This window comes from Metarhizium brunneum, chromosome 7, assembly GCF_013426205.1.
Source record: "Metarhizium brunneum chromosome 7, complete sequence".
NCBI classification, from domain to species: domain Eukaryota; kingdom Fungi; phylum Ascomycota; class Sordariomycetes; order Hypocreales; family Clavicipitaceae; genus Metarhizium; species Metarhizium brunneum.
This window is the reverse complement of record NC_089428.1, coordinates 200,914-225,921: the sequence shown is the minus strand read 5'-3', so window position 1 is coordinate 225,921 and position 25,008 is coordinate 200,914. Positions and strand designations below refer to the sequence as shown.

The 25,008-nt window shown below is 47.8% G+C and overlaps 6 protein-coding genes across 6 annotated transcripts; 3 read left to right on the top strand and 3 right to left on the bottom strand.

The window, feature by feature from the left end:
- Positions 1-3,816: 3,816 nt before the first annotated feature.
- On the top strand, positions 3,817-4,491 carry alkbh8 (Alkylated DNA repair protein alkB 8; the record flags this gene model as incomplete). The annotated part of the gene is made up of 1 exon (XM_014684139.1): positions 3,817-4,491. The coding sequence occupies one exon, from the start codon at positions 3,817-3,819 to the stop codon at positions 4,489-4,491; it is 675 nt and encodes a 224-aa protein (XP_014539625.1).
- A 483-nt stretch (positions 4,492-4,974) lies between these two features.
- YPS3_1 (Aspartic proteinase yapsin-3) lies at positions 4,975-6,519 on the bottom strand (the record flags this gene model as incomplete). Its single annotated transcript, XM_014684138.1, has 4 exons — positions 4,975-5,216; positions 5,284-5,645; positions 5,707-5,995; positions 6,054-6,519. 4 exons carry the CDS (start codon positions 6,517-6,519, stop codon positions 4,975-4,977), a joined length of 1,359 nt encoding a protein of 452 aa, XP_014539624.1.
- A 2,579-nt stretch (positions 6,520-9,098) lies between these two features.
- On the bottom strand, positions 9,099-10,646 carry G6M90_00g106340 (uncharacterized protein; the record flags this gene model as incomplete). Its single annotated transcript, XM_014684137.1, has 1 exon — positions 9,099-10,646. One exon carries the CDS (start codon positions 10,644-10,646, stop codon positions 9,099-9,101), a length of 1,548 nt encoding a protein of 515 aa, XP_014539623.1.
- Positions 10,647-13,849: 3,203 nt separating this feature from the next.
- Positions 13,850-19,864, bottom strand: ANKRD50_8 (Ankyrin repeat domain-containing protein 50; the record flags this gene model as incomplete). The annotated part of the gene is made up of 8 exons (XM_066131704.1): positions 13,850-14,110; positions 14,242-18,650; positions 18,709-18,829; positions 18,887-19,126; positions 19,183-19,248; positions 19,307-19,378; positions 19,443-19,653; positions 19,707-19,864. The coding sequence occupies 8 exons, from the start codon at positions 19,862-19,864 to the stop codon at positions 13,850-13,852; spliced, it is 5,538 nt and encodes a 1,845-aa protein (XP_065987804.1).
- A 544-nt stretch (positions 19,865-20,408) lies between these two features.
- Positions 20,409-20,648, top strand: G6M90_00g106320 (uncharacterized protein; the record flags this gene model as incomplete). The annotated part of the gene is made up of 1 exon (XM_066131703.1): positions 20,409-20,648. One exon carries the CDS (start codon positions 20,409-20,411, stop codon positions 20,646-20,648), a length of 240 nt encoding a protein of 79 aa, XP_065987913.1.
- A 670-nt stretch (positions 20,649-21,318) lies between these two features.
- ATG26 (Sterol 3-beta-glucosyltransferase) lies at positions 21,319-24,561 on the top strand (the record flags this gene model as incomplete). Its single annotated transcript, XM_014684135.1, has 1 exon — positions 21,319-24,561. The coding sequence occupies one exon, from the start codon at positions 21,319-21,321 to the stop codon at positions 24,559-24,561; it is 3,243 nt and encodes a 1,080-aa protein (XP_014539621.1).
- Between the last annotated feature and the right edge of the window lie 447 nt (positions 24,562-25,008).

Sequence of the window (25,008 nt, the reverse complement as noted above, 5' to 3'; positions counted from 1 at the left end):
TTATTAATAAATATATATAATATAAAAAAAGTAAGGCTTTATAATATAAGCTATATAAGGAACTATAACTATTATTAGTACTAATATAACTATAGGAATTAATAGCTTTTAATTATATTATAAAGCTATTAATATTAAAAGAACTAATAATTAATATAAAATATAATAGTATATTTATGGTTATAGATAAACTTATAAAGTATAAATACTTTTTATTATATAAAGAAGTAAGTAATATAAAAGAACTTATATATATATTCTTATAAATAATAATAAGTAATTATAAGCTATTAAAGGAAATTATATTAAATAAAAAAAGTATATTTACCTTTAAGTTTTAATAAGTACTTATGATATAACTTAAAATAAATTATAAGTTAAGTATTATATATTACTTATAAATAAATAAATAAATAAAAAAATTAAATTAAATACTTAAATAGTATTTATAATACTATATTAATTATTAATAGGATAATTAGGTTAAATAGTTACTTATAGCGTAATTAGCTTATAATAGCTTAATATTAAAATTAATAAAGTAAATACTAGCCTATATTAATTATAGATTTAATCCTAAAGTATTTTAAATATAGTATAAAGAACTATAAGTAAAATAAGTAATATTATAAGCAGATAAACTAAAAAGATTATATAAAAAAATATAATATAAATTAGAATTTATATAAAATAAAATAATATAATATTATAATTATAAAAGATTAAAGGGATTAATCTTTAAGGAGGAAGACATGGTTTACTTACTTTAATAAAACATTAAAATAATATAACTAAGTAATAAATTAAATTATAAAAAATTAGGATTATTTACTATTAAAAAATAAATATTAATAAATAATTATAAACTTTTATTATTAAAGACTATAAGAAATTATCTTATAATATATATTTTACTTCTTAAGAAAGTATTAAATAATATACTAATAAAAAAAGATATTAAAGTCTTAAATAATAAAGAATATAAAGTAAAATAAATCCTAGATATAAGGATAAAAAATAAAACATATTAATACCTTATTAAGTAAAAAAACTATAAATATAAAAAAAATATATAAGAACCTATAAAGCACTTAAGGAAGTACTAGTACTTATTAAGGTAGTTTTACTAAAAGGTATAAGAGGTATAAGGGGACTTAGATCTAAGAACTTCTTACTTAACCTAAAAGTAGACTAATTACTCTTTTTAAGAATACTTATTATACTTAAATTATTTATTACTTAATACTTATAAGTATTTAAAGTAAGTAGAATCTTATTCTTAGTATTTAATTTTATTATATTATAATAAAATAATTCTAAACTCTTATCTTTAATATAATTCTAGATTTTTTATATTTAAGCTAATTAATTTATAGCTATAAAGAGCTAAAACTAAAGGTTAATTAGTTATATATAAAGCTTTAATAGCTTATTACCTGCCTTCTTTTCCTCTAACTTTAATTTCTTTTATTACTTTAATAAGTATATTACTAAGAAATACTATTAGTAAAAGGATATAAATAAAATAAGGGCTATAATAATACCTATAAGAAGAAGCTACTAAAATACTATTATATAAGTAATTATACTATATATACTTATTATATTATGATTTCTTATTTATTATATAATAGGATTTATTATTTTTAAAATAATAAGTATAAAGCATGTTTATAGGGTAGCTAAATAAATCTATAATACTAATAAGATTAGTATATTTATGACTATTATTTTTCTTTATATTTAATTTTAGCTTAGAAATATAATTAGATATAATATTAGTAAAATATCCTAGAGAATAAAAAAAAAAGGGAACTTATTAATAAAAAAAAGGGCTATAAAGCTATTTATAAAATAAGATTTAAGTCTTAAGGATAAGACCATAAAAGAAGGGATATTATATTATAACCTAGTTATATATAAGAAGTAGGCTATAGGTTAGGCTAGCTATATAAGCTATAAAGTAATATAAGTAAGATAAATAATAAATTAATAATTAAAGTAACTATTATATTTAAATTATAAAAAGAACTATGATCTATATAAGTAGGATCATGGTTATAATAGTAATTTAAAGGGAAATATTATAATAAGAGAAGTAATTTATTATAATATATAAGAACCCTTAATATTACTTTATAAATAAACTTTAACTTCTTAGCTTTTAATAATAATTATTATATTAATTTAAGCTTTACTTATAACTTTTTAACTTTAATTACTTAGTTATAATTTATAACTTATTATTAATATAATACCTAATTACTTAGATTAACTGCCCTAATAGCTCTGCTAACATAAACTACGACTAGTTTATCCCTTGGGAACCTTAGCCGTTACATGGCTCTTCTGATGTCACTCTTTTGATGCGGCCGAGGCCCAGCGATTATTACATCTCATGTCTCATAGTAAAATCCATCCACAGCCGAACATCGCATGAACAGCAAGGAAGAAAATTAGCATATATAAGTATTACTCAAAGGTATTGCCACACTCATCTGGGCACCGACCCCATTGGTCAGTCGCTGATGTTTCATAGTGGCCGGTTTCTGAGAACCTTTCATGACCTAGATGAATTCAGAATCTGGATGTCAGCGCACCAGACGAGAAGACAGCCACAATCCTTGGACTTCGGGCAGTCCTTTAACAGACAAAGGAGTGTGAACTGGCCTTGGGCAGACCAGTGGATGAGGAGGATGCAAACCAATCGATTGCTTATTCAGATGAAGTTTTCCGAGGAGAGCAGAAACAACATTTCTGCTGCATGGCTATGTTAGGAATCGATATGTCAAATACTACTGTTGGCCGTGCTGACGTGGTGCCCAAAACGATACAAAACAGCCCTGAGGATAAAAGCTTGGTCGTGAATTCAGCCTTGACTGGTTTCCTCACCTGCATATCTTTACAACCTCGCTGCTCCATGTCGAACATCTCTCTCATGGTAACGTCCTTCCCAAGTTCCCTGAGGCTCGTGCCGAGTTACATACAGTATTTTTCCACACTATCAATACTCAGTCTGTCACTTTAAGGCTTTACGGCGGGTATCCAAAGCCGATACGTGTTCAATGGTTTATAATCTCAATTTATCGATACTTGGCGCCAAGGATGGCGAGCACGGCTTGTATTTCAAGCACAGCGACGTTATGGACGAGATTATGTTTCCCTCAAACTGGAACGAAGAGTTCCCGGGCATTATTAGACTCTCGGCAGCTGAGACATCCGCCAACTCAACACCAGCCGCAGCCATCGGCCAAGGTGGAATAGTAAGCGAGGCCTCGCCGACAACTTGGCTTCGGGCCCCTCTGATTCCCTCTCTCACCTGTAAAAAGTCTACACGTGCCAGACTAGTAAGAAAGAGTCCATAGAGCTGATTAAATTCCCGTCTCTACAAGTACAGCGTTCAAGTTGTGAGACAATTCCCTATTCCCCACAAAGCCATGCCTTCCATAGCAAGGAATCCCTTTGCTAGGGTGGACATCTGGATTCTGGACTACTTCATTCTTGCAGTCCCCAGGCCGCCGTGGTTACATTTTCAGGGCTTGTGTTATCTCGTTCATCTTCACAAATCGATCAACAGTTCAGTACTGAGCGATTTCGGAGTGACTGATGAACCCGCGAGGAGTATAGACTGTATAGGCGTCAACTGCTTTCAATCCACCGGGTGGCGGGATTTCGGGGACAGTCCCAAATGATTACATAATCATGTTATGTGTGGGTTGAAGGAATTTTACCGAAACCACATCACACTCGACCTCAGTCGACACATCATCGATGACAAGGAAACTCATTTTTGATGATTGAATATTGTAGCGCAGCATGGGGGAACTTCCTTCTGAACCTCCAGGGCTTCTGATGGAACAAGACTTCATTTCGCCCGAAGCCGAACGTGAACTGTTAAAGGTTTTCGCACATCTCGAGTGGCCAACATTGCCCGGTCGCCGGTCTCTTCACTACGGCTACACCTTCAGTTACAAGACGTTTGGGATTGACCGCGATATCCCCTTCAGAGCGTTTCCCGACTGGCTAGTCCCGCTGCTGCCGCAGAGAGAGAACAGGCCGCCCGACCAGGTGTGCTTGCAGCATTACCCCCCCGGGGCCGGGATCCCGCCTCACGTCGACACACACAGCGCATACGACCAGCTCTATTCGCTGTCGCTGGGCTCCCCGGTGTGCATGCAATTTCGCGACGGCGACTCGGGCCACAAGGTCGAGGTGGACTTGCCACCGAGGAGCCTGGTACAGCTCGGTGGCGATTCACGACTGCACTGGACGCATGGTATAAGAGCCCGCAAGACGGACACGCTGCCTGATGGGACGGTACGGCCGAGGCAGGATCGCTGGAGCATCACGTATCGGTGGTTGCGGGAAGGGGCCACGTGTGAATGCGGAAATGAAAAGCTGTGCGATACTGCGCAAAGCCGACGGGGCATCGAAAGAGCATACAGATGGCAGAAGACGAGTGCTGACGACGCTGGAAATAAGACCAGTTGATGCCGTGGAATAATTGTGTCGCAGACACCATTCCACATTTGCGATTATCAAGGCATCCTGAAAGTTCTGTGTGGGTGAAGACGCCGGAAATGTTGACGACGCAGCTCTTTGGGCCAGGTTAGGTTGCGTAGACCCCAGTCAAGTTTGTGATGGGGCTAAGATATATACCGGTCTCGTGGAGAGGTCTTGCTCGTATATAACGCCGCATACAGAAAGCAAAGAGTCATTAATCCGTACGCGACTCGGCCGCAGAAACGATTGCGGAAATGGGCCCTGTATTCAAGAGGAATAAAGTTAACCGTCTTGTTATTGGATTCAATGTAGGACAAAGGCTCTTTATTGTATCTAATAGAATCTGCTATATACTATAGAGTATAGAAGGGATAGAGGCAGAACCTTCTTCGTGACATGGAAGGAACTCCTCTTCTCGCGGTACACTACTCATCTTTTCCCTACTTGGTCTCCTCTGCATTTATACGGTGCTCAGGCATCTCGAATATCATCCTCGTCGAGGACCGGCTGCGTATTTGGAGGCTCGTCCGTTGGTGCGTTGGAGACCGGAGCCTCTTCCTTACACTCGCCAATTACCGCAGCGTCTGGCATTTTACCATCAATAGCCACAAGGTTCGAGCCACAATCCGCCCCTCGAGCGACGTAGACGTTTTTATTATCCGGATCATAAACAACCAGAGCCCTGCGTAAAAAGTGTCCGCCAATCCAAAGGTCTAAGTAAAAAAAACCAAAAGAGTTAGTGTGAGCTTCATTCTCCTAGTAGTACGGGGGTTTTCTCACCAGCAGGACCCTCGAAGGGTTGAACAGCCAATTGGCAAGTTTTGTCATTGTCAATTCGGCTCCTAACGAAATCCGAAAGAGGGATCGAAATGACCGTCTTATCACTCATCTTGAAATCAAACGAAGCTTTGGCGTCGACTACATCGCATGCGAACTCGAGAACTCGGGGATCGAGTTTAAACTTGGCCCCCGTCCTTTCCATAAGGAGTCTCCCCAGTGCCATAGAAATCCCCAAAGCTGGGGCTCCGGAATCGATGCCCATAGTTAACGGCTTGCCGTTTTCAATGTCCCCTTTGTCCATCGCGACTGCACTATTGCCAGTACCGTTGTTGAATAGTACAGATTGGACTTCGACAATATATCTGTCAAACATAGGTTAGAAATGTGTTGAGATGCGTGTAGGGTTTTCTTCTTCATATTTACTGGCTCGTTGTCCCTGTCTTTTTGGCTGGCTGAATGGGCAACTTCTCAAGAGGACCAGAGAACTTTTTAGTGTCATATCCGCCAAAGGCGAGAGCCCCTTTACCCTTTTCGCGAACGCCAAGGCTGAAGGCTCGAGACTTGACCAAGTTCTTCTCTAGGACCTTGTCAAGAATAAAATCTTTAACATTGGGGTCGGGTATTAAGCCCATTACGCCGACAAGTCGTCCCAAACTTGTGTGAGGAGCGGTCAAGTTGCCCACACCGAATTTCATCTGGTCTAAGGATTTACCTGATGGCATGGGTTAGTTGAATTTGGAATTTTGGGATGGAGCAAATAATGCCCTTACCTTCAAAAGAGACTTTATCAGTAACCATATTATAAGTAACACGCTCGCCTGAACCATAAGCTGCCCCATCCTCTTTGTTCATGTCTTGCAAAGACTGGCTTTGTTTTTGATCAAAATAAGCAGACGGCTCATTCCCGCGAGTATCGCCAGGCTTTAGACCGAGTACCCAAAACTTGGACGATCCGGTGTCTGGTTCCAAGATGACCTTTTGCGGCGGTGTCCCGACGTCCAAAACGATGCCTACAGCCGTGACTGCGTTCTTTCCATCATATTTGAAATAGTCAAGGGGAGTCGAGAATCCACGCTTCTCAATATTTCTGACATCGACTTCTTTTGCGAAGTGGACCAAAGGCAGGTGCAGGACGCCATTCTGGCCGGCGGCATTCTTTGTACCCTCTTGGCCATCTACAGGCGCGGCCAACGCCTGAGACGCAAATAACAAGAACAAAGTTTCGTATACACCCATGGTAAAAGAATGAATTTCTAATCCTCTCTTGGCTTTAAAGCTGTAGACAGTCGAATAAAAGGTGTGGTGTGAAGTTGAGAATAAAGGTAGACATTGTCTGCATCATGGTGCCTTTTTATAAAATCCTGTTTGCATATTATTGTATGACCACTTGGCTTCCACGAAACACCTGGCATCATGCCATGTCAGGCAACTAGTGATGAACAAGATGGAATGTGATGCCAAGGGGTGAAGGACGGTGTCGTTGTATGAGTCGCGATGCCATTTGTGGCTAGGCAAGGTTACCACGTTTCAGCACGACATGGTTTTAAGCTTAGCCTTGAAGGCATGAATAAATTAGCAACTATTTGATGCCACGGTTCAAAGACTTACAAACCACGTGCATGAATATGCTGATTTTAGTCCCTTGCACCTGGTAGCAACTCCCAACGCCAGGCCACAAACGCCTCTGGCTTGCGCGTACGAGATTCCATCCGGGTACACCACGGCCGCTCCAATACAAGTGGCATCAAATGTTACACGGAAATAGCCCAATGTCAAGGGTTACACAAGGGCTACGGTCACGGGATTAGGGCAGAAGGCCCTCACCGACTTGCTGTATTTATAGGGGCCTTTCGTCTCTCAAGGCCTCGTGCCAATCCAAGGACCTTTGATAACCCAAAGTCGATTATTATAGATTGAATTGAACCCTCTGTTCCAAGCCCAGTTACCCTGGCCTTGTCACATGGAGGTTGAGCACACAGTGTACACTTGATGTATTGTAAGTGTGCGAGGCGCAGTTGATGTGGTGTCAAGTCTGATGCGTACTAGCCACGGGCGAACGAGTTGTTCTAGGGGTAGGAAAAGCGGCCGAGAATGACTCGACACCCTGCGGCGAGCTCTGGCCTGTTATGGCGCTGCGGCTGCCATGGCCTGCGGCCGAGGTTCAAGATGCTACACGGGAGTGGCGTAAGCTATGATTTTCCATGAACCAGGTACCAAGGAGTCAATATTTTCCCGTTGACCAATTAAAGCCTAGGGGACGCTCCTATTATATCATGCTCAAGACGCAAAACGGGAAGCTGCATCCTGGCTTATTGCTTGCCAACGTGCCGGAAACTCTGCTCAGCCACCAACGTTCATGCCTACATGTAAATAGATGCCGGGCGCAAGAGCTCCACGCGCTATTCATCCCGTCTGTCAACAGGTCCCCACATGTTCGGAGTTTAAACCCTGTTTAATTCACTACCCGTGACTTCACAAGGGGATATATAGCCAATAAAAAGCACTGGTTAATTAAGGAAGGTGGGGGCAGAAAGTACCAGACTGTTCTTTTCCGGGAAAAAGTAAGCTAGGCAGTGTATGTACCTATGTTACTACTACCCTTACTAGGACGCCACTAAATCGTCTAACAAGCCCTGACTTCAGCAGCTGGATCGCTGATATAGCAGGGCCCCTATGCTCTATTAGCCTCCAGTAACCCTCAAGTGCTGTGAGGTCACGGGTGGTTAATCAAACAGGGGTTATACTGTATACATCTCATCACGCGCCGGTTGATGCGGGTTTGGATTACGAGCGTCAAGATTAAGTTTGGTTTCAGGGTGGAGGCGGTGTTCGAGTCGTGGCACTGGCGACGGTGTTCGAGTCGTGGGCGACGGCTGTTCGGAATTAAGAGGAAACACGTAATCGAGATTGCGGGCCTTAATAAATCGGGCGATAGTACCAGACATTGCGGAGGACCAGTCGAACCGGCCTATCCGGTCTGGCCATAGTCTGGAGCCACATTCTGGCCCCTAGATCTGGCTGGGATGCACAAAGGTTATTTCGACACTGAGACAACAGCCAGACGTATCGGGTACATGGCGCGACTAAGGGATGGACCACGGCATTGCGCCGCTTGGCAGGCAAAAGTTCCCGGCTTAGCTCCCAAGGTGTATCGACTCTCTCTAGTCTGGTCCTTTTGGCCAATCGTAGGCTAGCACTGGAAGTTGTTAGATACGCGGCGGGTCTCTTGGAGCACGACAGATCCCACCTGCCAGATAAGTAACGTTGGATGTGGCACGAGTAATAAGTCAAGCCAAAGCACGCTTGACCCTAGCGGCAAACGCGGGAAACAACTGCCGTAATTCCCGCCATGTCCGCTATCTCCCACGAACAGCGAGCGATATGGAGTATCAGAGAGAAAGGTAATAAGGGGAAAAGTCACCGAGAAAGCGTATCTCTTTGATTATGCAAAAGGTGTAGCCTTTTAAACGTTCAAGATCTAGATTTCATAACATGTAGCATTGTATCTGGCCCCTGGAAAAGGAACAGAAGTTGTGGTGCAATTTGCTATTGTTACACGGAAAAGGCCCAACAGATCGGGGAGCCCAACAAAGGGGCTTCCCCGATACAGGACGTATTAGTTACACAGTTAGAACACGTGCCCGGGCAAGGACTCTAGGCCTAGGCGTTCCTTTTATGTATATAAAGTAGTTACCTTTCTCTTCCTTTCGTGTAGTAACTCAGGACCTTTGATATCCTACGAGATTATTATTGAATTGAGCCCTTTTGCTCCAAGCCTTCTGTATTGAACCCTTGTCACAGCTATCAAGACTGGTCTAGACCACACCAGCGCTCTTATGGTGCAGAGCAAGATTCAATTTAAAGAAAACGTAAGGGAGAGGTGTCAAGATGATGCTAATACACCCCAGTAATGTTAATGTCCAATGCCCTCCAAGATTTTCGTAGAGAGGGATTCCGGCCACTGTCATGGCAGCTGCAGCGAGGTACCGAGCCAGGTAAGTGAAAGCCATTGCCGACGCCGCAAATTGGGCATACGCATCAATGATATACATGGAGATGCCGATAAAAATGCCAGTGATACTATAGCCAAAGAGAAGTGAAGCTGCAAGTGGTGACCATATAGAAACGGTGCGGAAAGCAGTCCAACCCATCCAGAACAGAGATACAGGGAGGCCTGGGGCTGCCAACATGGCAAACCAAAGTCCTGAGGCCGGGTTTACATGTAGCGTCCCTTGGTTTGTTTGTTTCGTCTCGTGTAAAACTTTTCGATGCACAATGGGCCCCAGAACCGCCGAGCACACTGCACCAAGTGAGATGCCCGCCAGTAACACGAACGTCACTTCGTGCGACAGCCCATATGTTGTCTGAAACAAGATTGGGTAGCCGTCGAAAAAAGTGAATAGAACGGCGTATACGAAAGAAAGATAGAGGGAGGCAAGCTTAATAGTCAGCTCATTCCAGGCCATGGTAAATGGTCGGATACAAGCCATTTTCAGACGATGAGGCAGTGCCAGGTCTTCAAGTTCATGCTGTGCGTGATAACCTGGATATCCCGTCATTTCTCGCAGGTGCTTTGCTTTCCAAGACAAGAGAACTGGCGCGTATGTTTCTGGCTGGAATGCAACCAAGACCAAAAGGACAGTTGCACTGAATATGAGTGCAATCCATTCTGCCCACCTCCACATATCGTGCTGAGGCGAGTTGGAAATCCATGCTGAGAATACCGGGCCCAGAGCCGGCGTACCGAAACCGATAATCGTAAAGTCCAAAAAGGGATATATCCTGTCTCTGGGCGCCCACAAGTCCGAAATCGTTCCTCCAGAGCACACAAGCGGTGCTGCGCCGGAAAACCCAGCCATGAATCGGAAGATGAGGCGAGGTGCAATATGCGGTGACAAGGCCGAGGCCATTAACCAGATACACATGAATATGAGTGTGACTGTGTACGTTCCCGACCTGCCCAGGACCTCGGAAAACGGCCCCGAGACCAGCGCGCCTATTCCTATGCCGGCTAAAAACAGCGCAACCCAAAGCGACTCGACCATTTCAGAGATGGCAAACTCGCTCATGGCAAGTTGTCTGATGGGTGCTTCGATTGGTGCGCAGACTCCTACCAGCAGAGCGAGAAGAGATACGAGGACAGTAGCCAGCCATTTTTGCCCCGTGGCCCAGTTGCGAGGGTTTGCGTCGTCGTCGGGTCCATCCCAGCCAACAATCAACACACGGCGACTATTTGGAGTGTCGAATTCGGGCTGTTGCCCATTTTCTTCAAGAGGGAAAGGGTGTCTGCTATCTTGCAGGGTGTGGTCGAGTTGACGCTTTACTCGCTGGCCAATGGCCCGATATTGCAAAAGGGTCGCCATAGGAGCGGGAAATTGCGAAATTACCAGCAAAGGAATGGAAATGGAGACTGTGAAGAAGTTTGGAAGCTTTAGAAATCTCCTTTTGCGGAACCTTTTTGTCGTGGAATATGCCTGAATAAGCTACTGGCGTCTGCTTGGAATACGCAAGGAACAGTGCTACCTGCATAATTCCGTTTTCCGTCTATTCGACTTTAGGTCCTAGCTCAGGCCGAACAGTCGGCCGAAATGAGCCTCCCGGGTGGTATTAAACACCCAAAATCTGTCCTCCATTTTTTCCTTGATAGTGGAACTGCTGTAACTCAAAGATGACAAGGTCGCATCAAATCAGCTATTCGCGGCATGCACGGTCATCTGTCATGGTCCAGAACCAGCCAACACGGATCAATCATATGCCCTTGGATTTTGGCACCTCCCAAACCAGTCACCGCGGTCACTGGGGAAAGAGCATGCCCGGCTTTTGATGGCAACTATCAACACCATTTTATTCCGTGCACACTTTGCCAGGATCTCGGGCCTAGAGGAATCAAGCGTCATATACTTGTGGGGAATAATTGTATAGTTGAGTGGTTCTCTGGAAATCCTTTCAAGAAAACACAAAATTACTTGTATCACTTGTTTTGGCTAATATGTGTACATCCATGTAGAAAGGGATTCATTTATTCAAGGCAGTGAAAGCTACCCAAGGTCTCTTATAGTTTTCTGGCGAGCTTCTCATGGCGCCAAACCCAAAGCGGCTGGATTATCTCCGTAGCCTCATGGCCGTTGGCGCTCTCAAAACTCATTCATCGTGACAAGCAGTGTTGATGCATAGTCACGACCGGCTCGGCTTCCCACATTGGTTGTTCCTTGGGCGGTAACGCCGCTGATGACCCAAAAACATCCGAAGGCATCTAGAGGTGAGCAGGCATGGAGTCACCAATACATCAATCGATCAATACGTACATGTATGTACTTGACGCCCTCCCAGTGGAGGTCGTTATACCACACGGGACCCGCACCGGCGCATTACCGGAGCATGCACCCAGGCGTACGGCACACGATCAAGCCACACGCCGCCCACTCTCTGATCTCTACATCTCCGCGTCTCCGGCACTGAAGTTATGTTTAGTTACCAAGGCCCAAGGCCGAGGATGTGTGTTGATCAATGCTCGTGTCTTGTCTTTTCGGGCGGAGAGAGTCTTTCCTCGCCGCTTAACCTGGTGGGGCCGGACCGGATTACGCTACATGGACATGGAATCCGCAAGAGCACATGCGGCCGTCTGTTCTTGGCCCCAACAATCAATGGCGACCCTGGCATTCAATCTAGGGCCATCTTCCCCATATAGTCAAGCAGGAAGCCATGTAGCCATTGGCGGAAAATTGTGGCACCCAAGAGAAAAGTATATTGGGGGCTTTTGCCCGCGGGGAATGCAATGTTGGAGAACCGTCTGTGCACACGCCCAACACCCTCGGATTGTAGCCCGTGCCGGATAATCGACCCCGGACGTGAGTCACCATTTTCCCTCTCCGGGCCAGACTTACTTACCCGTCTACCGCTGACCAGGCCATCCCGTCGAATCGGCCGGTGGGGGCGACAGCGGCTGCGAGCCTTGGATATATAAGACTCGCCTCGGTTCCTCTGGTCATCGCGACCGCGACCTGATATATTGCCTTTCTGGTGTTAAATCTTGATCAGCACGCATGAGTACCACTGCTAGGGCAGGGGAATCGGACAACATGATGCCAACGTTGCCCTCTGGTCTGCCCGACAGTCGACGATGGAGCTTGCAACCACCTGACAGGGCTCACCCTTCCCCGCATCAGTCTTCCGACTACGAATACCTCGGCCGTCCAAGTTGACCTGGCTGCTCTCGACGGGTTGGCAATCGTCTTCTGCTATCCTCGCTCCGCCGCAGCGGGAGAATCCGTTCCCCCAGACTGGGATGCCATCCCAGGAGCACGCGGCTGCACGCCTCAAGCCTGTTCCTTTCGTGATAATTCGGGCGCATTAAATGCTTCCGGAGTCAAATTCCTGTTTGGGTTGTCTACCCAGGGCTGCGAGACACAGAGAGAGTTCCATGACAGGACTCATCTGCCATATGACCTCCTGAGTGATGAGAAGCTGCAATTCGCGGAGGCTCTCAAGCTTCCTCTATTTGAATGGAAAGGTCAAACTCTGATAAAGCGGTTGACCCTGGCGATATCCAAGGGCAAGATTATCAAGTTTTGGTATCCGGTGTTTCCTCCTGATCAAAACGTTTTCGCCGTTTTGGAATGGCTAAAGGGGGAAGTTGAGAAATGATTTTGAATGCACTGGAACTGAGACGAGGGCTATGGACGGTGATTTTTGTTGCCCTCGCGAGCGTGGATTTGGTGCCATGTAGTTTCTAGTCGCCAAGGACGGCTGCTGGCTGGCAAGGAACTCTCGGCAGGTTGGCAGGTGTGAGAGAACCAGACGTCTAAAAGGCGGCAGGCTGTTTGCATGAACGAGTTAAACTAGAGAGTAATTGTTTCTGCAAGTCTCAAGTAACTTGAAACGTTTCATTGGGTAGGCTGCCAAGTCTATACGGAGTTGACTGACCAGACCGGAGGGAGGTATAAGGCACGGCACCCGCCAGACTTGGGTATAGGATCTGGTAGCCGACTTTACGTTCGGCACTGAGAGATTGATTCGTGTTTCAGGCATTTGTTTTCGTATTATGAGTAACGTATTCATTAGTTAAAGCTCGTACATGTGCATGCCCTACTGATTGGCCCGCGGCAGCAGCATGAGACGTGTTAGACAATAGGCGCCAAACATGGACAATTGCTATTGGATCCAGGCCAAACCATAACGGTAGAGTTTTCTTGACGTCTTCAATGTTGGTTTATGGGCTCTGTAATAACTTCAAGCCCGATGATCTTGCATGGTTTTCTAAAAATGCGGTGAGCCTAGACATTTACCAGAAGCTTACAGCATTATATTATCAAGTTCTTTGAAAAATAAACAAAGAGGCCGCAAGCCGAGGCAAAATATCTTGTAACACTATATCTCGGATGTATTTAGGCTAGGGAACCACAGCTAACCACGCAATTGTAGTATTGTATATAACAAAAGTAGCGTAATGCATTGCAACGCTGTGCTCATTGCTCATGCAAAGCAGAAATACCCGAGCTATCACCTATCTGGCATGAAGGCTCTATGTCTTACATTCTGGGAATTCCCAGACACCAAGTTGCCAGTCTCAGAACCTGCCCCATCTACTATTCTCCTCAATTTCCTCGTCGTCTTCTTTTCTCATCTTTGTACTCGTATTCTCCTCTGTTTCTACTACATCCGTCGTATCCATAAACTCCTCATGATCAGGGACCTCGAAGATGTGCGGCAAAAACGGCGTAATATCGTCTTCAAAACGATTGTGGTACCGATCGATACGACCGTAACACTTCTTACAAACCCGAAAGTCTGGGCAAATCTTGCAAACATACTCGAGTCCATAGATTTGCTATAGGTAGAAGCACAGGTATCAGTCAGCTGCATTCATGTAGATAGTAGCACGAGGCGGCGGATAGCGAATGACTATCTCATATCTTGTGCGCAAGACAACATTCGCTGGTTGGATTTTTAATAACTTACACAGAGGCAGACGTCGCACAAGACGTCACGAGGCTTATACAGACTGCAAGTCTTCCCCTCCCACTCTGTCCGTCTTTGATGAGTGTCTATGGCCTTTGTCAGGGCGTCTCGGATCAAAGCGACCATCTTCTCGTCAGCATCATGTAGATAGGCGAGATGGAGCAGTGTAAAGCATTCTTTATCCTGGCCTTCGCCTATCCAGCATTGGATAGACGGATCCGCCCCTTCCTGGAGGAGGCACTGAACCAAGCCCTTGCATTCAAACGGTTCGGACATATGATTCCATACGATAGGCGACGTCCGCATCGCCCAGCAGAGAGGCGTCCAGCCGTCGATATCAGGCTCGTTTACCCGTCTCATCCGCTCATCCGGGCTCATTGTTGATAGAAGCAACTTGAAAGCCTGCAAACGCCCGAACTGCGCAGCCCAGTGCAGAGCCGTCTTCCCGGAGCTGTCCGCTATGGCGACGCTTCCCTCGAAAAATCGCATTACGGCGCGAAGGTTGCCTACGCCATTAGCAGCGGCAAAGTGAATAGCTTGTCGGCCTACAGGATCCCGCGCCTCGACGTCGGCGCCCTCGTATAGAAATATCTCAAGGGTGGATGTTCTGGCCCACAAAGAAGCCGTGGACAGGGCGCGATGGGAATCGTGCTGAGCCATCTTGCTCGTGGAATTGACATTAGCGCCTGCGCGGATCAGGGCGTGTACGATGTAATCGGTGTTTTCCCGCTTCTTCAGACTCACGTCTGGGAATGGTATACAAACGACGATGAGTGGCGAGAGAGCCGGGGCTGGCAGGTGCTGGTTGACGTCCGACCCGATTCTGATCAACCCATTCACAATGTCCTTGTCGAGCGTGCGACAAGCAACATGCAGCGCGCTGCCGTGGATTTTTGAGTAGATGTTGGGATCTAGTTGAGGTTGAGATAAATAACACTGGATGACTTCAGATGGCGCGTCGCACGCGATGGCGTTCATCAGTGGTGTGAGTCCATCCGAGTTTTGTGCGTTGATATCAGCGCCGGCCTTGAGTAAATGCCTGACGCATTCAACCTTTGTCGTATTGTCTGTGACCATGAGAGGCGTGTTGCCGAACTTATCACGGTGGTCTATATCGACGGCCTTGGGAAACTCAAACAAGAGACGGATCACGTCGGCATCTGCTCCCATGGCCAGATGCATAAGGTTCCTTCTACTATCCTCAAGTATTTGACCCACGTTAGCGCCGGCATCAATTAGTAGTCTCGCTATCTTAGTATCTGGGACGTAGCCGACAGCATCGCATAAAGGACTCCATCCATATTCATCCAGGCGGTTAATGTCTGGCTTGAACTTGATGAGCATCTTCACAGCATCTGCATTGCGAGCGTGTATAGCCAATCTAATGAGGGTGTTGACAGATTCGGAGGCCGAGTCCGAGTCTTTTCCGGCCCGGAGCAGCCTCTCGAGCAAGGCCAAATTGCCTCCGTCGAGGGCCCTTTGCAGGATGGCGTCGGTTACTAGGTTCACCTCCCACGTAAGCAAGTCCCTGACCACGTCAAAGCAACCAGCATCGACAGCATAGAACAAGGAGCTTTGCCCTTGGTTGTCCACTGCCTTGATATTTGCGCCGTGTTCAAGACACCACTTGACAAGGGGAAGGCTGCCCCTCTTAGAGGCATGCATGAGCGCCGTTAAACCAGCCGAATCGGTCTGGTCAATGTCGAGGCGTGGACGATGGTCTAAGAATACGTCCAAGACGGCAATAGTCTCTGTGACAGGCCGAGGCTGCAAAGAGGACCTGCCAAGGACAAGCTCAACTAGGAGAGGTTGAGCTTGGCCGTTCGGATTTGCTCCGCGGGCAATGAGCGCCCAGCAACATGGAACGCTGGCAGCAAAGACGGCGGCGCAAAACAGAGCGTCGAACTTGCCCATATAGCCTAGTCGGTTTACATCTGCGCCATTTTCAAGAAGTGCTTTGCATGTTTGCAACCACCCATTCATGCTAGCAAAACAAAGCGGAGAAACTGAGCAGTCTTTTTCTTTTCCTCCTCCTCCTTCTACTTCTTCATACATAAGATCGGGGTCTGGATCGGCTCCAGCTTGGACAAGAGCTTCCACTGCCTTCCAATGCCCAGTACAAGACGCCATGCTAAGTGGCGTAGACAGCTGCCACTGCCTCCTCCCCAGAACACCAAGCACCTCCATTGGGTATCCGTTATGCAGTAGTAAGGGTTCTTTAGAGAGGAGCAGTTTAATTACGGCACCATGTCCCGCCGCCGAGGCCCTCGTCAAGGCGGTAAAACGAATTTCCTCATGTTGCTCATTACTGACCAGCATAGGATCCGCGCCATGATTCAGCAACATTCTTGCAGCATGAGCGTTACCCAAAACAGATGCTATGTGAAGTGGCGAGGGAAAGAAGTAGTCGTTGAAGATTTCGGGATCAGCCCTCATGCCGTTTTCTAACAGCACCTTCATCAGTCGGACCATGTTCAACTGCACAGCTCTCCACAACAAAGACGGCGGCCACGAGATATTTTGCTGGACGTTCAAAGGCTGTTCTCGGCTGGGCTTGTGCCAGAATCCTAGCACCTTTTCGATTAAGAGAGCAAGGTCTTCATCACCGGCCTTTGTGGCCGCCTCAAGAGCATTGGTGAGCGTGGATAGCGAGTACTCCGTCAGAGCGCCCAGCAAGTCCACCACGACGTCTTTTTTCTTATTCGCCGCCGCCAAGATTAAGATTTGACTTCTTTCTCTAGATGAAGTCCCCAGTTTACGGTAGTCGACAAGACCGAGGCCGGCGAGGAGTGGGTAAGCACACCGTGGAGGCTCCCTTGGTCGCGAGAGAGAATTGCTCATCGCCCACCACAGCTTGGACCAAACTTCAAGACATTTGTCTCTGTTTTTTAGTAGTGTTGTAATCTTCTCCCGGCGGCAAGGGTCCTGTAATGCGTGATACGGTAGGGCCACGATGAAGTAGAATAGAGGATCTCGCCCGTCTGGCATCATTGGAGGGGATATTTTGTCGCCGGCTGCTCTTCGGACTTGTGAAAGGTATAACTGATAAATCCGCATTGCCTTTTCCTGTACATCCGGCTCGCTGAGATAGGCAAGACAGAAGTCGAGAATGGTCGAATGGCATACATCGCTGTTGTCCCTAAGGAGGCGGTTTTCTGTGCCTGCGTCTTCCATGAATATGTTCCAAACCTCGCTTCGAATTACCATCTGGTCCTGGTAAATGTCTACCACGCCCCTAAGCCAGTTGGTAATATTGGAAAGCGCCTCAGCTAGAGCAGCCGGCGACGCATCCGATGACGGCTGTGCGCCCTTGACTGGCTGTAGGTACAGAATGGTGGCAAGTTCAACCCGTGTTAAGGGCCGGTAGCTGTGTACCAACCACTTGAGAATCCATTGCACAGCCCCAGTATCAGGTAGAGACTGGAGGATTATAACCAACATGTCTTTAGCAGTGGTGGTTGGTGATATAAGGTCCAGTAGATTGGCAAATTTGGTTAGCGACCTCGTCGAGATATCTTCGGGCCAGGCTGATTGGGCCTGGAGTAGCTCGAGGATGAAGTTTGACCTGTCATAATCCATCGCTTTAAGCTGGTGGCGGCCCCGTTCAAGTCTTGCAGCGTATGTCCTTGTTAGGTCAAGATCGGGAAGAAGACGGAAGGGGTCGCGTGACGTAGAGGCTGCTGTTGCAAAGCCGTCAAGGCCAGGTCCCTCGAGACTCCCGGCACCCTTGAATTTTTCTTCGGGGCTGCAAAGTCGATCAATGTTTATTTCTGGCCATATTGCCACCTCATCTAACAAGGCGCCTGGCTGTCGAGACGTCACCAGTATCTTGGCGTTGAATTCGCACCCATCTGCTCTAGTATTGAAGAAATTGAGAAACTCGGTTCGACTCTGTTTATCGCATTCGTCAAAGTCGTGAAGGAGGATGCAGCGATAGCTTGAAGGTTCCCCGAGCCATCTCATGTTGAGCCACAGCATTGTGTCCTGCTCGGTCCACCCGTTTTGTACATGGTACTGGTCCAAGACCAGTCCGTGGAGGGCGGTTTGTTTTCGGTGTGTTGTGAGATCGTGAGCAATCATGGTAGATATCATGGAGGAGGCGGAGCGGCGCAAAGGATCGCGAGAAGAGAAGCTGAACGAGAATGCACACCCCTGTGGGATGCCTAACGCCTGCATCCGTTGTCTGCATTTTGCAAATATCTGCTCAGCTGCTACGATTGAGGCATTCCTGTCCGTGCCGTGGACATATATCAAGCGATGTCCTCGTCCCTCGATCCATTTCTGATGCTCTGTGTCCTTTAGTATCGGGTGAGACTCCATCGGCTTGGTAATACCAAATTGACTATCAGGGACGGCGAGAGAAAGGAGCGTTTGCTCGGCGGCAACCTGATCCGGGTGCGGCACCCACTCTTCAGGGAAAGGTAAATGATCATGAAATGAGAAATTATAAGCAGGGGTTGCACTTACGCTCAACCAAGTGGCATATCTTGGTAGCTAGAAGAGAGGAAGCGTCCGCATTGTCCCAATCCATCTCGCCCAGTGACTCTTCGAGCGGCACGCCCAAAGTCGCAGCCTCCTCGTCGAATGCCTTTAAAGATACATTAGTCACCTGTTCGATAGTTACGCACAATTACCTGCCGCCTACAGGATGTATCTTGCGGGGAGTCCGAGAATTTGCGTACAAGCTCACGATGCGCCCCCGCAAGGTAAACTTTGAGCTGAGGAACTCATCCGTTGACTCGAGTGCGGCCTGCGCGAGACCTCGAATGGATGATGGCGTGAGCATGTGCAGCCATGGCGTATTTTTGTCGTCATGGAGAAACTCATATAACTTGGATTCCATGATAAAGAGACTATCACTGCGCTGTGGAGCGCCATAAAATATCTGTGCAAACATTCATTAACTAATTGTTTCTTCGTTCAATTTTCGGACCAGCATACCACTCTCGCTGAGCTTGTGAAAGTATCCGGCCAGTTGTATCTCTCCTTTTCCGCTACCGAAAGAGCCTGGTGGGATTGTTTAGCTCGGGACTTGCCATCATGACTTCTAATGGAGAGACGTTACCGTTTTGAGGATCAAAGCCCCAAGGTCATAGGCCACAAAGATGATGGCATGCTTCGACTTTTGGTTTCTCTTCTGTAGGAGCAGAGAAGGTGAGTCAAGCTTCGCCTATTTCAGAATTCCATCCATGCTCACTAACCGATGCGTCCTTATCTGCGAGACATGCTAGACTGTTGAGCAGACGAAGAGCCGTGGTATGCACTACATCCCGTGTAAAATCTCCAACAAGCAACTGGGCGATGTCACATGGAAATAGAATCTCTCTGCGCAGTGTAGTAATACTGCTCTTGAGAATTGAGTCGATGCTTAGCCGATCGGACTCGCGACGCAACCCAGTTACGTGAACGATGCTACGAAATTATTAGTTTTAAAGTGCTGCTAGACGTCCACCAATGGTCATTACTCAATATCTGGGGTTACATCATCAGGATTCATGCCACGTCGGCCTAGGATGGAAATCACTTTGAGCCCATCATTCCAACAACCCGCCTGGATGTGGTTGCCTGGGTCTGATCTTGTTGCTGAATGTTCAGAGGCTTCGTCCGAAAAGGCAGTGTCCATCGCGTTCGCAGGTTTCCTCAATTGGAGGGCACACAAGACAAGGTGACAATGGATTGGTGACTGATATGCGGTAAGAAAAGATGGCGTAGTCAGGATATATGAGTCTCGGCATATGCAGATAACGCAACAAGTGTTTTCTTGGCTCACGGACCTGCTTCGGTGTGCCCTCATCAGCAAGGCTGTGTAGTCGTTGTACTTGAATGTACAGGAAAGAACCATTTGTCCACGCCCAACCAGTCACACGCTTGGGCTAAACACACGGAGGTTGCACAGCATTTGATTTACGTAGCCACAGGGCCATGATGGAAGCCTTGGACGCCCGTGGCCTGAGGACCCGAGCCTCGCCGTTTCTTTGTATAAATAAGTCCTCCTCTCCTGAGAGGCCCTTGAGCAGGCCAAGGTTCTTTGATAACAAAGAGAGTTCTTTGTTTGAATTGAGCGCTTCGTTCCAAGCCCTTTGTTCCGAGCCCCTGTCAACGGCCTCGGCGCGAGGTCAAACCTGACCTGTCATAACCTAAGCATTTCAAGGATAGCAAAAGCCATAATGCACGGAACGATGGACGAAGTCCCAGTCACACTCGCAACCCCCCTCGTGTACGACTTTGCGTTTGTCTGCCACAAGTCGTCCGCGCGCATCAAGAAAGCTGAGATCGTATTTGAGTCGCAGCCCAAGATGAGCAATAATGTTGGACCGTTGATTTACACCATCAAGCCAAAAAGCACGCACCACAGGATTGATACGGAAGAAAAGTCACAAATAATCCGAGCGTGGAGGGCTCACTGAGTGCGAACATTGCAGGCGTAGACTTGGGGAGTCAAAATATGTCTTGCCAGAAAGACAAAGAAGATGGTGCATGTAGCTACCATGATGGTCGGGACAGCTCCTGCTAGCCAGTACGGTGCCCGATTTAAAGCCCCATGGTCCTTGATACAGAGCAGCTGGCAAAGAATGGAATCCCTCGAGTGCTGCCTGGCTTTCTTGTGTATCGTCCTCGTCCTCTGGCAGTGAGATGGCTCAGCATGATAGGGTAGCAGCATTTTGCGCGGAATGATTACTAATCAGCACCATCGAACCGCCATTTGAGCGACAAGGCGGACAAGCTCCACCATACCCAAGCCTTTGGAGACATGGAAGCATTGAAGCACGCAAGCTGTTGTGCAGTGCTCCATCTCTCTTGGCTAGTAACTTGGGAACCTGGAAATATTCAGACATGGCACGACATTTGAGCATTTGGACATTCGCAATGGCTTCGACACTTTATCCATGACGACTTCAAATCAGTCGGCTCCACCGGCCACTTGGACTCAAAACTGAGTTTCGGCATACCATGTGACGCTGGGCTCCATCATTCACCCAATTTAAATCAACCCAGGTGCCCTGACTAGGCTCAATATCCAATCCATCTGCCTTGTTTTCCGCGCCTGGCCGTTTTTGCGGGCGCTGCCTGCGCACAATGGAGAGCATGGACCCAAAGTCGATCGATACAACGCACAATGACGTTCCGACTCCTCGTCTTCAACCCCCCGACGAACCAGCCGCGAAACATGCATCGAGCGACGACCCTCAGTCTCGAAACAATGCTACGGCGGTACCACCACCACCACCAGCACAGAGCTTTCCGGGCAAACTCGACATACCCTCGCGACCTGTGACGGACAATCAATTGAGGAAGAAGTCTGCGCCATTGCCGACTGGCCATGGATCTTCGGCTCGTAGACCTTCAGCACTCGAGAGGTGGCAGACGACCACGTACGAGGATACAAGGCAGAGGGCTGAGTCGATTCCGAGCCGAGCATGGATACCTTTGATGGGACAATTTTCCGCGCATGGAGACGAATCCGACTCCTCATCCGATGATGACTTCCTCGACGATGACGCGACCGACCATCCACCGACAAAACCTCCTGCCGATGCCCAACGTGTGGGGAGCACAGGCGCAGGTGCGAGAGCACCAAAGAAAACCTTGATGAGGAGGATCCTGATGATGAATGAGCACTGTAAAAGCACGGGACGGGCAAGGAGGGACGGTCGACTATGCATTACGGTTCACGAGACGGCGCACACTGGTTACTTGGCGAATGCTCTTGGAGCCGTTGCCCACAGCATGCGGCCCAACAGGAACAAGACTGGCACGTCGCCAAAGGCCATCCCCCCGGCTCCTGTAATACAACCGCGCCTGAATATTGTCGTCATGGTCGTCGGGTCTCGTGGCGATGTTCAGCCATTCCTCCGAATTGGCAAGTACATCAAGGAAGAGTTTGGACATCGCGTCCGCATCGCCACCCATCCCGTCTTCCGAGATCTCGTCGAAAAGGATACGGGCCTGGAATTCTTCTCTGTTGGCGGTGACCCTTCTGAGCTCATGGCGTTCATGGTAAAGAATCCGGGCATGATTCCGACCCTCGAGACCGTGAAGGCTGGGGAGATTGGAAGGCGGCGCGCGGCCATGGCGGAAATGTTTGATGGATTCTGGAGGGCCTGTATCCACGCCACTGAAGATGAGACAACCGATCTTACATCCAAGACGATGGACGAGAGAGATGTCTTTATTGCCGATGCTATTATTGCTAATCCACCTAGCTTTGCGCACATTCACTGCGCCGAGGCCCTGGGTCTTCCCCTTCACTTGGTCTTTACCTTTCCGTATACACCAACCCAGGCTTTTCCGCATCCCCTCGCCAGCATCAAGAAATCCAATGTCGATCAGGGGTACACAAACTTCATCTCCTACCCGCTTGTCGAGATTATGACTTGGCAAGGTCTAGGAGACCTGGTCAACGACTTTCGTGTCAATACTCTCGCTTTAGATCCCGTATCGACCCTGTGGGCGCCATGCGCGACGTACCGCATGCACGTACCGTTCACGTACCTATGGTCACCGGGTTTAGTGCCGAAACCAGAGGATTGGGGCGAAGAAATTGACGTGTCAGGGTTTGTTTTCCTTGACCTCGCTTCTGCATTCAAACCCCCAAAAGACTTGGTGGACTTTCTCGAAGCAGGAGAGCCTCCTATATACATTGGTTTTGGCTCCATTGTAGTGGACGACGCAGAGCGGTTTACAGACATGATCTTTGATGCAATAGAAGCTGCCGGCGTCAGAGCCCTCGTGTCAAGAGGATGGGGCGGATTTGGCCGAGATAGCGTCCCTGACAACATCTTCATGCTTGACAACACGCCCCACGACTGGCTGTTTCCAAAGGTCAGGGGCTGTGTTCACCACGGCGGCGCAGGTACAACCGCGATTGGTCTGAAATGCGGCCTCCCTACCATGATTGTGCCCTTCTTTGGCGACCAGTACTTCTGGGGGAGTATGGTGGGCAAGTCTGGCGCTGGTCCTGAACCCGTGCCATATAAGCATTTGACGTCTGACAAGCTAGCCGAGGGCATCCGGTACCTACTTACTGATGAAGCCAAGTCTGCCGCAGTCAAGATTGCCGAGTCAATTAATAAAGAAGGAGACGGCGCAATAAATACAGTCGCTTCCTTTGCGAAACACTTGAGACTCTATGGCCCCCCGAGTCTTGGTTGCTGCATACTTCAAGCACGGGCTGCTGTCTGGAAGGTCAAGGGCACCCATATCTCACTGGGCGTTTTGGCAGCCCAAATACTTGTCAAGAGCGGACTGCTGAAATGGAAAAACTTACGACTCGTACGGCATACGGAATGGAATGACTTTGAAGGTCCAGGTGAGCCTGTGACAGCCGTCGCCGAGTCATTGAAAAATTCTTTGCGAGACATATTTGGCGGCATTGGAAGTGCTCCAGTTCGGCTTGGTAGAACTGCAAACCGGCGAGTCAGGCACCGCATGAGGACGATGCAGGATAAGGGAAGCAAGACTGGCGACGAGCCCTCGGGGGATCAGGTCGATGAGAAGGCTCCAGAAACGACGCCGACAACGAATGAGAGCCAGAAAGGTCGCAAGAAGTCACTTACGCCGGTGCCAGGGCTGGACCAGTATGCCGTCGACATATCGAAGAGTGTCGGTCAGACGGTGTTGGCTATTGCCAGAGCTCCAACTCACCTCGTTGTCGCTCTCGCGCAAGGCTTCCACAATGCGCCTAGATTATACGGTGACGACACGGTTCGTCGGCCCACGCGGGTCACCGGCATTCGCTCCGGCCTGGTGGCATCGCGGAAGGAGTTTGTGTATGGCTTATATGACGGTGTCACTGGCGTTGTTCGCCTTCCAATTCAGGGGGCAAAGAACGAGGGTGTAATTGGCTTCCTGAAAGGAACGGGAATGGGGATCAGCGGATTGGTCTTGAAGCCGATATCAGCCGTCGTCGGGCCCATTGGATATAGCATGCAAGGGCTTTTGAAGCAGGCGCAGCGCCGACGCAGCCCGCAGAAGTTTGTGCGACGCGCTCGCATTGCGCAGGGTCAACGGGAGTTGCAATCTTTGGATGAGACGGAGGGCAAAACGGTACGGGACCAGGTGCTGGCTGGGTGGCAGGTCATGCAGCGCTTGACTCGGGCAATTGCTGATGAGGAAGACAAGAGGGGCATTGCTGGCCAGCTCGACAAAGTGTCCCTCGACACAGCCTTCTTGTTTGCGAGCGTCGACAGGGCAAAGACGTGCTTGGAAGAATTGAATTCCGGCAGAAGCCTGCAGGAAGTCATGGCCGGGTACAGAGACTGGAACCACAAGGCACAGGATCCCATGACTCTACAGAGAGGGACGTGGAGCAGTAATTGATAATCGATAGAGCCGCGAGAGCATCACGACACGGTAGCATAATGTCGGACTCTTGGAACCTAATACAACACCTACTAGTTGAACCTTTTACCTGGGAGGAGCGCTTGCCTTGGGTCCAGAAGTCCCTTTTCGCCCCTAGCTACCCACTGTTTTCTCATACAAAACAGTCCGTCCTTGAAGCAACCATGGTGTTTGGGAACAGGGCACACTTCCGGCGTTACCATGTCTGTCACAGACTCACAGCTGAGGTTATGCACGGGGGCACCCTCAGACGCAGCGGCCAATTGAAATGGCTAGCCGCGTAGGACAGAAGCATACATGGTTATACTGATTGCACTTTTGTTTTGGGACCATCCCCGCAGTTTGGGCTGCGAATGACTGATGCCAATCTGTAACCTGTCCATGTTGGATTAGGCAGGTCAACCATGCATCGATCGGCAGTTTCAT